The 12,405-nt window shown below is 45.2% G+C and overlaps 1 protein-coding gene across 36 annotated transcripts in view; it reads right to left on the reverse strand.

The window, feature by feature from the left end:
* KCNMA1 (potassium calcium-activated channel subfamily M alpha 1) overlaps positions 1-12,405 on the reverse strand; it is a 722,982-nt gene that overhangs the window by 347,581 nt on the left and 362,996 nt on the right. For all 36 annotated transcript variants that reach the window (XM_053909597.1, XM_053909605.1, XM_053909598.1 and 33 more), the window contains one exon: positions 12,155-12,216. In XM_053909597.1, the coding sequence (XP_053765572.1) occupies positions 12,155-12,216 (62 nt within the window). The remainder of the gene's footprint in view (positions 1-12,154; positions 12,217-12,405) is intronic.

Consider the following 12,405-nt stretch of genomic DNA (forward strand, 5'->3'; position numbering starts at 1 on the left):
GAAAAGAAAGAGTGTTTAGTTCTGCCCTGTAGACACATCTCACCTTATGTACTTCCTGGGTAGGGGCCTCCTTTCCCTGGTTTTGTTAGCACTGCCCCTCCATTTTCAAGATTTCAAATGCAGTGGGGGAAAAGGGGTATGTATGACTGCTTGAGATGAGAAAACACACTACAGAGAGACTTGCCCTTGGATGTGTTTTATATGCCAGGAAGGGAGGGTTGTCAGTCAATCTCTGCTTAGCCCTTGGGTATGAGGACTGCCCTCTGTCTGTCACGTGATCTTCATGGCAGAAGAAACAACCGTGTGTAGGCAGATGAACCCACCGTACAGAGCAGGAATCCTTAACTTGGGGTACATGGACCAACTTTAGGGTCCCTGGCAAGCAAAATTCCCATAGCGTTCATCAAATTCCCGAAGGGGTGCCTGACCCACAGGAGAACCACCACCACTGCACATCGTAATCATGCACATTGCCTTCCATAATTTTACTTGCTCTAGGTACCAGCTCTTACTCATGCATGCCTCCTCTGAGCATATGCATATGAGTGCACACAGACACACAGCCACCAAATGCTCCATCCTTGTCTACTCCCCAGCCTCACTAAGTACTTGATAACAGATTGTGCTCCAAGGCACTGACAGACTGCATGGCTGCCTGGAGCACATCTCAATTATTACTGCTGCTCTTTATAGACCTTGTCTTATCATTCCTGTTCATGTCATTATGAAGAGGGAAAAATCCTTCATGCACTCCCCACCCTTCTTCCTGATGCTAGAGGAAAAGCATATGCCAGGCAGAGTCATCCAATGGCACCCTTGTCCTTCATCTTTCTCTACATACAGTCCCTGCAGTTCCCTCTAAGACATCAAGATCAATTGTATCTCAAACTGGGTCATAGGTTCATTTCCAGGTGGGAGGTAGGGGGAGGTAGAGAGAAAAAGGTGAAAATACCAGTTCTCAAAAAAAGAAGAGACGGGGGCTCTCTGCCTGGGCATAAATAGGACCATGGATCGAATATCTTTAAGAAGGACAAGTGCCTTATACTAGATTCCAACATCTAACTGGTAGGCCCTACAGTCCTACCTCCATTTTCTTCCTGAGAGTATCATGATAAGTGAAAGGTGGTATGAGTATTTTCCATTTGGAAACCAGACTGATGAAGCAGCTCTACTGGAATCAGGGTTATCATAATAGAACGGCCATCTTTTTCATAGCTCTGAAAATATTTGAGCCCTCTATATTCAAGGACAGCCTCATAGCACTACCTTAACATTAACTGCCAAGTTTCCATGTAAAAAGTGAAAGATGAGGGGATGAAGATACAGCTGAGACTTGGGACCATATCTAGGAAGAAAGGTCCAGAGATGCTTCGGATTTTGTTTTTAAAGGGGCCATCGCATAAGAATTTCATCACTAAGTGTTGAACTGAATGCTCAGCAAATTGCAACCTTTAAAGTTGATAAAAAATACAGCCAAGATTTATCTATGTTACCCCATGCTTTTATACCCACATATGCTAGAAATTAAACCAAGTTTCATATAATGTGTCCATTTAGACAAGTCAGAGGATAGATCCCAACAATGATCAACACACATGCTCAGTATAATCAACTCGGTTTTGGTCAAGTTAATACACCAGCAGAACACACAGACTTGGGCCTCTTTTCTTATAAAGAATCTGACAATTTAAGGGGGTTGTGTTCACTTCCATTTATGTCCTGGAAAATACACTCTTGTGACTTAGCAACCATGTTTAAAAAGCTCTAGCAGTTCTTAAACAAACAGAGCGTATGTTTATGAGGTCCTAACGACGTTATTTTCAGGGATGACGTAGAGTTTTTGATATGTAGCTTTAGGGATTTACAGTAAGTTACGGGTAATTTATTACTGTGACATACAGTATATGCCTAGAGAAAAGTGGGAACTTACCTAAGCAGCATTTGCAAGTGTGTCAGATGGGAAACAAAACAGAGAACCTGAAGACCAGGGTCTTGTCACTTTGGAGAGTGAAGGGGCCCTTTCTGGGAGATGGAAAATCAAGAGTTAAGAAGATTTTTCTGGCACTCAGAGAGCAGAGCTAATTCAAGACCAGAAAGAGAGACGGTTTAGAATAAAGACTGAAAACGGGAGGCCCAAATCTGGCCTGCAGAAGTGTTTTGTTTGGCCTGCAGACTGCTTTAAAAGATCTGGAGCCGTGGGCAGTATTTTAAACCTGGAGATTCAACATCAAGCCTGGTTTGCCTCTCCTCTCTCTGAAACCCAGGAAGATCTGGCCACATGCGCCTGCACTCTGCCTGGGGATGAGCAGCTGGAGCTGGGAAGTCACTTCAGGAGGGCTTGAGCTCTCAGCTCAGCTCAGTCTTCACCAGACCTCCAGCCCTCCTTCCTAACATCTGGCCGACCGCCCCCGTCTACTAGAGCCTTGTACCCCGTCTACTGCAGACCTTGCTGTAGGGAATGTTATCTTTCACATGGTGCTCCTAGTGAGCAGATCTCCTAAACTGGCAAGGCTTCTTTTCAGATATAAGGACAGACAAAGCACACGTTTCTCTCTAAAACTCATCAGAAGATTATTAGGTTTTCTCACAAAATTGGACTTATCTACAGGTGCCACTCTTTTTAAGGCTGGGCTGCTGAAGTTCTCATTTCCCAAAGCCAAGTCAAAACACATGGTTTGAAATGGAATGTGGTTTTTTTTTGTTTTGGTTTTTTTGTTTTGTTTTGTTTTTTAAATATCCTCATCAGAAACAATTAGATGATGCTGGGAGGAATGGGATATTAGGCTTCTGTCTCTGGGCATGTTTTCTTATCTGTGAAAATTTCCAGATGGATGGGGCTGACAGGAAGGGAGGAAACAGAGCCAGCTTTCCATCAGGCACAGCAAACACTGTGTCTATGGCCCACCAGACTTCTAGCGACCTGCAAAAATGTCTTACTTTTCATTTCTTTAAAATCAGAAGAAAAAATGTAAATATAATAATAACGAACATGTAAAAATGAATCCAGCCTGGATTATATTTATCTTTATATGAATGTAGTCGCAAAATGTGACTTTTAATATTCTGCACAGAGAAAGGGACCCAAGAAGGCATAAGGACCTACACCCACAAAAATCATCGTTGTGTCCCTACAGGCAAACCATGGTCTCCAGACAAACATCCTGGAACGTGTGGGGACCGCTTTGTCAGTATAGCACTGCCTCCCTTAGCCATAGCTTTCCTCCCCACCACATCGCGGGACGTTCCGCATGTGGCAAGTTCATAAACTAGGCCTCTGAAAGGCACGTTACACCCTGACTTTGGCCTCAGAAAGATGCAGTGGATGCCTTTCGGTCAGCCACTTCTGGAATTTTCCAAAGAGAAGTCTCCAAAGATTTTTGTCGTGTGCAAGTGGAGAACAGGCATTACCGCCAACAGGGAGAGTTTGCTTTTCTGGTTCTGTTAGGCCACCTCTGGAGCAATCTCAGTCCTTTATCTCGGCGGCTCATTTCAAGGTGGGGCTTTGCTGGACTCAGCACGTACTGAAAATAAAAGCCAGAGGACACAGCACAGGCCAGAATGGGAGTCCCCTCTTGTGGGAGACTGAGTTTTCTCTCTCCTCAACTCAAAACCTCCCCAGCCTGCCAACACTCCCAAGATCCAGCTGTCTGCTTGGCTTTTCTAACTTCAGCCCTTATCCTGAGCAATGCTTATATTAGAGACTGAAATATGCTAATACAGTATATGCTATACTGAAATCTTCCTTGGTACCTTGTTTTGTTGCCTCCATTTTCCTGTATCTTTTTTCTTTTTCCTTTGTTTATGTTCATTTTCCCTCTATTTCCCATATGATGGCTAGACTTCCTGACCCTTGTAAAAATATCTATAACTTTAAAGTCTTAATGAAAAAGATTGAGTCTTACACATAGTATTGTAAACCTTCCATACCTCGCAAATGTCTTACACGCAGTCAGTATTTAACAGGGATCTCTTACCTGACTGATACCTTTAAGGTCATGGGTGCATGGCTCTCAGCTTATCTCTGTTGTTATGGTAAGATTGGTGGCCAGTCCTCCCATGCTATACTTTCCCATCAGTCTAGAGGTGGGACAGGGATTGTCCCCTACACACACACACACACACACTCCCTTCTCCCAAATTCTATGAGTAGTCACAAGTGCATTAAAAAGTCCCAAGGGCATCTTTGCTGTAAGAAGTTCTATTTTTAAAACACAAATGACTCATCACTGACCAGGGTCTCCCCAAAGCTACAATTTGTCAGGCTGTCAGGAAGAAGGACAGGGGGGACAAAAAGCAAAGACAGAGGTCACATCTCCATCCTCATCTGAAGCCCATAAAACCCATCATAAAGCTGTAACCATCTCCACCAAGCTCAGCACAATCCGGGGTTGTGTTAAGCACGAGCCCTGCCCTTATGTTTGGATTACACCGCCCTGAGTGCTAACCTTCTCTCCACCTGGCTCCTACCCCAATCCCTTGAGAGTTTTGCATGCATGTCTGCCTGGGACATCAGGTAGAAGACCATTGCTGTGCAAGGGAGAAGATCCGGCCCTCGTGCAACATAAACACACGCTAATTGCAGAAGACATACACACTAACTGAACCTCCACGGGAATGCATTTTCTTTATTTTCCCTGAAATAAGCATTCTTTTCAAAGCATCAGAGAATCTAAAGTTTTCTTTTGAAATTCTGGAGAGTAGTGAGGAAAGAAGAAATAATTCATTATAATTTTTGGAGAGGAAAGTAAATGTGGATTTATAGACATAGTTGTCGGACAGGGTTTTCACAGGGAAACAAATGAGCCATTGGGCAACGTGTCCTCAAAGGTCATGCATAACAAATTCCAAACAGGCCAAACCAAAGCATTCGGCCTTGTTCACCTTCCACAACACAGTTGAACTCTTACTCCCCTTCTGAAATAGTACAGAAAAAAAAAGGAAAAGAAAAAAAAAGGATCATAAAATCAAGGAATTCAGGGCCTCCCTGCCAAGGGGGATGAAATAAAGGAATCCCAAGCATCTATCTGGCATTATCTTTGTTCTTATCCATGACCCTAAAGTTGCCCCCATGATGATAGACTAAAACTCCAAAATGAACATAAAAACCACTATTTGCTTTGCTCTTCAATGAATATTTGCCATTACATCTTTGTTGATTTTGTATGTGGTAGAAAGAACCCAAGAGATCAAGGAGAAAGGGCCCTGGACTGGGGAGCATTGATTGCTCTGTCTTCAATTCAGCCCCTGGCAAGTGGGGTGTTCTTGAGAAGGTCACTTAACCCTCATCAGGCAGGGGAGAATGCTGAGGCACAGGGAACAGTGGCACCAAGTGGACTCTGAAATCTCTCCAAGTTCTAACATTTTATTCTCTCCAGTTGTCCCTTGCTGCAAACCCGGAAGTAGGTCTAGCTGTGTCTTCCCTCCCACTCCTAACACAGTCCCTGATTTTTCCCAAGGAAATGCCAAAGATGAGCAGCTCATCCTGATGCTTCCAGCTGCTGTCACGTGTAGTACCTAGGCATCACCTGCACAATGAGAAATAAGTGAGGAAGCCAAGACCGCCTCACCCAGATGGAAGGGGGAAGGTTACCCTGTGGGCACCTCCTCCACCTGTCTTCTCTGCCAGGTTTATGCACCACCTGATGAAAAAAATGGCATTTCAGAAAGCTAGACCAAGTGGCACAGTTGAGTTAGGGTTGTTCCCACATAGGAGAATTGAGTGTTGCCATTAAAGGTTAAATCCTGAAAGGGGACAAAGACTTCTCATTGGGAGTTATTTACAGACTCTTTGCCCTGAAGGCACCCCCCTCCCCCATCCCCTCAGTGGGCCCAGCTCCTCCACCATCTGACATTCCATTCTTTCAACAGCTGCAGGCGCTCCTGTTGTGCTCCCCTTCACAGATGTGCAGTGCTGTTCTGAACATCCTGCCCTTGAACTTTCCCTACCCATAATTTTCCAGACCAAAGCCTGGCAATAAAAATGTCAGTGAGGGACAGAGAAAATTGGGGGGGAGTGTGTGAAAAGGAAAAAAAAAAAGAATAGGAGGATGCTTTGCACAGACAGTGATTTGTGTTGACTTCTTCAACAAAGGCTAAATGCATACCGTGACTCCTCAAAAAGGGCATCAAGGCGGGGAACGGCAGTGAATTTCTCAGAACGCCAGCTAGAAAGGCCACGTTCCATAAAGGAGCTGAGCACAAGGGAAGGTGATGAGCTTCCTTCCCTATACCATGGGCCACCCAGCTCTTCTTGCTGTGAGGCAGGGGGCGCGTTCAGGTACTCCATAGTACTTCATGGTACTTCACAGTCTACGATGAGCTTCCGTGGAGGTGGTGATGCTGTCTTCACAGCTCTGCCAGGCGCCTGCTACAAAGCTGCCACGTGTGAAGCACTGGGTCGACACCTGTGCTCATGGCCAGCAAGAGCAAGACTGGAAGAGGCGATCAGGATATCTTACATTGTTACAAAGACCTCCACAGAAACCTCTTGTGGACCAAATTCTCCTAAAGTCCACTGGTAATCCTAACTTTCTAGGCACATCATGCAAAATTATAACAAATTAACTAAATTGTACAATTTTCTAAAGAGATAAGAGATAAAAGAATCTGTCTAATGGAGAAGCAGGGCTTCTCTCATTATCTACTCTAGTGTGCCAAATGATAGGCGCAGAGGGGGAGGTAAGCAAGGGGATGGGGGGGTGGGGTGGGGAAAGGGTCTTTCTACTGGGAATGAATCCCTTAACTGGGAGAAGCCATTGAAAAACAATCAACTTCCCTTGTTCTTTGCAAACATGACCCTCTTCCATCACCAAATACTGCCAGTCCATTGAGATAAAAGAGAAGGGAGTCTTATTAAGCTATAACATAGGAGAAAATGAATCAAGACATAACCAGACATCAAACAGCACATGTCCCACAGACATGTTCCATATCTCTCATGTCCTAGGAAGGAAGCTGTGATAGGGCCCCTGCTGACTTGCAGGCCTGGCCCCAAAGGTAGGAAATGGGAAGATGGAGAACAAAAGAGAAAACAGGACAGAGGAACTGGCTAAGGAGGCTAAGCCATATCTTGTTCTGGTGACATGTCACTTAACCCATTTGGTCACTTCTACAAGCTGGAATTTCACTTCTAGATACTTGGGAGAGAGATGCCTTTAGATAATGCTGGGTTCAAATCCTGGCCGACTCATGAGCAACGTGGTTTGGGACCAATGTTGCATCTTCAGCCTCCTCACCTGTACAGTGGGAAAGGTGATAAGACCACCCAATCAGGTTGTTGGGGGAATCTAGTGAGGTCCCATGTGGTGTGTATTGTAATGTGCTTGACACTATACCTCACACAAGTCTATGATCAGGAAATGTTAGTTCTCCTGACCACCTGCCTGTCTCTCCCTTGTTCAAGAGAACTTCTAGGCTGAGGGACAAGAGGTCTGGCTTGTGTGAACACTCAGCAGGTAAAATAGCTGGTGATTGGCCAGTTCTGCGAAGGCTGTGGGTATCCCCATCATGTAAAGGGTACCAGTTTTATTTCCAGAAACTATGGAAACAGTCTGGTCAATTTCTACTGCAATCTTCAAGATAAACTTCCTGAACCATACCTAACCCTAAGCAATTTTACAGTGTAAAAAATCTTCCACGTTATCACACCGAAGAGGTCCCAGATGAGTGAATGAATACAAGATGAATGAATCCATGAATACAAATGTAAATTGTTAAATGAATGTTAAAGACCAGGGGAAGGCCATTTCCACATCATAATACCACCATTATCCTGGAATCCAGCCCTTGGATTAAATGCTCTCCAAATTTTGCACCACTCTTCCCTCCTCCTTGCTAATGTCCATATCCCCAAAGCTTCACTGCTGGTATGAGAAGCCAAGAGCAAAGGCTGGTGAAATCAGCGGGTGCCCCCACTGTGTGCCAGCAATTTTGGAGCAGATAAAGTCATTAAGGAAAATTTTAACAATGTATAACCTTTCAGCTTTACTCTGGTAACAGCAGGTAGCTTGCCTTGCAGAGACATGAGCCTGCACTGAAGTCACCAGTAAGCAGAACTTGACCTTCATTTTCAGTATACGCAGTATTAAATATTCATCACCCACAGAACTGTAGCATAAGAAGCAGCTGAGTTTAAACATGAATCAAAGGAATAAATATCTCCCCACAGGTGAGTCATCCTTTCCAAGAATGCCCCTGGAAAAAAAATGCAAATACCCAGGGCCTGGAGCCTCTGTCTCTTCCAACTTTCTCTTGAAATTCTAGAAGCAGCAGGAACTGCTGCATTATGCAATCCATGAATCCTGCCCTCACACTGACATCGGTGGGTCATTTTTTTTTTTTTTCTTATCTGTTAGAGAAGAATTACTGTTCCTATGTCAAAGACAGAAAATAGACAGGGATGGAACCAGCAATGGTGACATTATCACCCACAGGGTGTCTGGGGCACTTTTGACTTGGTTGTACAATTTTTTAAAAATCTTTGCTTCACAGAGTATCAGAGTGTATGGGAGGAATGGGTTGGAATAGACATCAAGAGACATCAGAATTAGGAGCTGGAGTGGCAGATGCCTTAAATTGGGCAGAACATCTTTCAAAGGGATGAAAAAAAATGGAGTTCTTTTGGACAATGTCTGCCTCATGTGGCTAATTTAATATCTTTTGAGGGACGGGATGACTGTCTTTGGAGGACTTAGTGCTCCTCTGTGTCTGCAAGGAATCGGCACTTGTGCCTATCCAAAGACTTGGTAGAACAACTCCTTCTGCTTGGGTGTTTCTAGAGAGTCTACTGCTGGGATGATGAAGGATAATTTTAACACAGTTTAATGTCCCTCTTTGGCTTTCAACTCCAGGAGCTCTGAGCACAATCTGTCTTAGCTAGACAGCAATCACTTGAGGCTGCACGAGTGATTCTTCTGCGGCGATCACTCTAGGAAAACTAAGACCCAAAGAAGGGCTCCTCAAACCCTTGAATGAAAAAGAGCTGCTTGGGGACCGATCTTGGCCTAACAATGGGAAAGGAAAGATGCGTAGGAGAGGCTGTGTTTGGAAATGACTTACCCACTGCCTTGATACTAAACTCAGCTTTGAAAGGTTAAAAAGATCAGACAACCACCCTTCACGACATTTATCTGAACTGCCTTCCCCACCTGTTGCCCATTCGCACAGCCTGGACGGGACTGCCTGACACTGAGCCAGCAGGGCAGACCCCGGAACTTACCTCATATATTGATCTGCATTCCTCCCACTCTGCAAGGGGCTGGGTGCAGAGAGCCTCACATCTTGAGCTTGTGCTGCTGGAGTATCCCCCACCATTGTGAGGGAGGCCAGCTCTGATCAAAATTCACTGAGACAAGCCACTTCACGACAATGTCTGCCCAATTAGGCTCATGCAAGGGAAAGCCTACAGATTGATTTATTCAAAGGGCATAAATGTTAACTAAAATTCATTGGAAGAATACTAGGTGTTTTTTTTTTCCCAGTACTGGGTGATGATATAGTATAACTTCCAAGAGAAGTCTAAAGCTCTCATTCCAAGATGCCCAAATGGCCAGCCAAACCACCAGTCTGTACAATCGATGAGAATCTTGAATGAATAGATGGATTTGGGGAATTTACATCCTGCTTTCTTACACATTTTCCATTTGCATCTTATGTGTGGACAGAACTTCATTTTCTCTTGTTTACTGTGCTTGATTACAATGTCTAACAGGTTCTTTGTTTATTCCTGGGAATCTGTGGACTTGCCATAAAGGTTACTCTACAGACTCAACCTTACTTCTTCCCCTTGCTTGATATGCACATGCTCTGCTGGTCTTTCCCCAGGAAGATGGAAGCCTCCTTGGTATTGGCTGTGCCGATCAGGTCACCCACGGTACAGAACCTTGGGAGATGGCTTTAGAACCAAAGGTAGTAATGCAAATGAGAAATGGAAGGGCCTACATAAATAAACCAAGTCTCGCTTTGCCCAACCATGTGTGGGTTTGAGGGACAAAGAAGGACTGAGCTAGGACAGTCTCCAGGGAGAGTGGAGGCAAGCTTGGTTCCAAGATTTTTGGCATTTTTGCTGAAAAAAGGTGGAGAACAGGGTCGCCTGTCCATCTTTGGAATAGACTCTTTGCAAGTCCATAAAAGAAACCAGAACCAGAGAGGGCTCCCAACGCTGGATTTCCCAAGGCTTAGCAAAATCATAGCTGAATCTAGGGTGCTGAGATGGTGCAGGGTATCCAGGGAAGAGGCTCTTTTGTCTTAGAGAATTTCATTCCTCTCCATCCTCTCACATGGAGCCAAGAACACCAGGATGAAAGATTGCCTCTTAATAAACACTGTAAAAAAGGACACAATTCAAATCCATCTAACAAGAGTATTTTATTTCTGAGAAATACAGAGGAGCAGAAAGGGTGGGGAAGGGAAAGAAGGTGCCGAGGCATCTCTCCTAACTGATCACCACACTCACCTTCAGGTAAGGGTTTGGTCTGTCTGGGGCACACATATGCATGCCCAAACCCATTTCCTGAGCCCGCCACGGAAGCTGACAGGCTATGCATCCCCTGACATGTGAGAACACTCCTCACTCCTGAAAGGGAATGGAGAAATAAGACCAGGGCTTTAGGAGATCTTTGGTTCAATTCAAATATGGTCCAGAATTATGAAGAATAGATACTTAAAAGAGGCTTACCTTCAATGACATACCAGCTGGAATTTTCCAGACTTAAAAAGCTCTTCTCTTTCTTGGCCAGGAAGAGCTGATGGAGGGAGTGTGTGGAATCTTGTCTCCTGGAGGACTTTTAAAGGACCCTCCTCCACCTGAGACAGGTGAAGGCAGTCCAGCCTCATGTGTGGCAATGGGCAGAAGGACCTCTGATACTCTCAGACTTGGCTGACGCCCAGAGACAAGTGATTAAAGGGGACGTTTTCTTTATTTTCCCTGACATGGCATCTTGGCCTCAGTACCCAATTGCACATCAGCACCCAATTGCACAAAATCCTTTGGCTGGTGACCAGATGCCTCTGAGAAATTTAGAATTCAGGCGTGCATGACATTGCTACCATCCTGAGCCACAGGAAAAGGGCACTAGGCTCAGAATTCAGGCACCCCAGGGTCTGCTCCAACAAGGACACAAAGCAGGTTTCCTGGAATCAAACTCTAGCAGACGGCCATACCAGGGATGGAGTTCAAAGAGTTGAAAACACTCTCACAGTAGACTGTGTAGGAAAAGAGCTCAAGTCCACTGCCCAGTTTTCAAGTACATGTCGCCACAAAAAGGTGTGTCAGACCAGCTCAGCTCCAGTTTCCCAGATGCTGTCAGCCTCAAACTCGCAATAGAATCATTGGAATAAATGAGCCCCTTCCTCTCCCGCCCCCCCCCACCAGGGTGACACCTGCAGGAACCAGAGCAGAGCTGGCCACCACCTAGCAGCTCTGCTCAGTGACCTCTCCTGCCTCCTGTGAAGCCTTTACAACGTCACAACACCCCACCTCAGCGTCACCCTAGAGCACGAGTTCGCTCAACTGGCACTTTAGGGGTCTGCACAAATGTCCACTCTAGGAAATCCTAGATGGCCATGGGTCTCCACCTCTGGGAGTCATCACGAACTCCTCCGTCCCATCTGTGACCTTCACAAGTGAAGAAGCACCAGCGAGCAATGCTTCTGCTGAATATTCTGCTTGGTAGCTGCAAAGGATAGAGCCGTGCTTCCTAATCTAACCTCCAATAAGGTTAAAGCATCAGAAACCCTAATGAGAAGAGGACCTTACCACCATGGCAAGAATAGTTCAGACCCTCACTGGCTGGATACCTGTAGCCCTCCCAGTGGTTGGACATTCACACCAAAGCCCTCTTAACCTCTTGACATCTTCAGTGCAAATACTTCGACGGGAAACAGCTATTTCAAAATAAATAATACCCAGCAAACAAAATAACACCCTCACATACCTCTCCCCCCTCTCAGGCCAGCAGAATCAAAGTAACCTTCCTTGTGAGAACTTGTTTTCCCATTCAGAAAACCAGCACAGAGTAGCCCTGCCGTCCTCTGAAAGCCTTCCACACTCAAAAGACTCTTGCAAATTTTGGTGTTAAAGTCAATAAACTGATCAATGTAGAGGCTCACGATTGTTTTTAGGAAAGAGGGCAAGACAATGTATTTGAATACTCACTTTGACGAATCTATGAAGTATATTACAAGTGCACCAATGCTGAGAGCAAAGACTAAGACAACCTGCAAAAGAAGAGGAAAATGCCATCACTTAAGAGCCGACACTGGGAAGCTTCGGGTTTTTTTTTGACACAGGTGCAGCAGCAGCTGGGAAGCAGGGTTCCAACTGCTTTCTGGGGCCCGCTTGGGAATCTCAGCCCCTCGAACTGCCGCCCACCACCCCCCCTCCCCAGGATACCCTGATGCTGACTC

The sequence above is a fragment of the Panthera pardus genome, unplaced genomic scaffold, assembly GCF_024362965.1.
Source record: "Panthera pardus isolate Hobbes unplaced genomic scaffold, ASM2436296v1 HiC_scaffold_22, whole genome shotgun sequence".
Classification (NCBI taxonomy): Eukaryota; Metazoa; Chordata; class Mammalia; order Carnivora; family Felidae; genus Panthera; species Panthera pardus.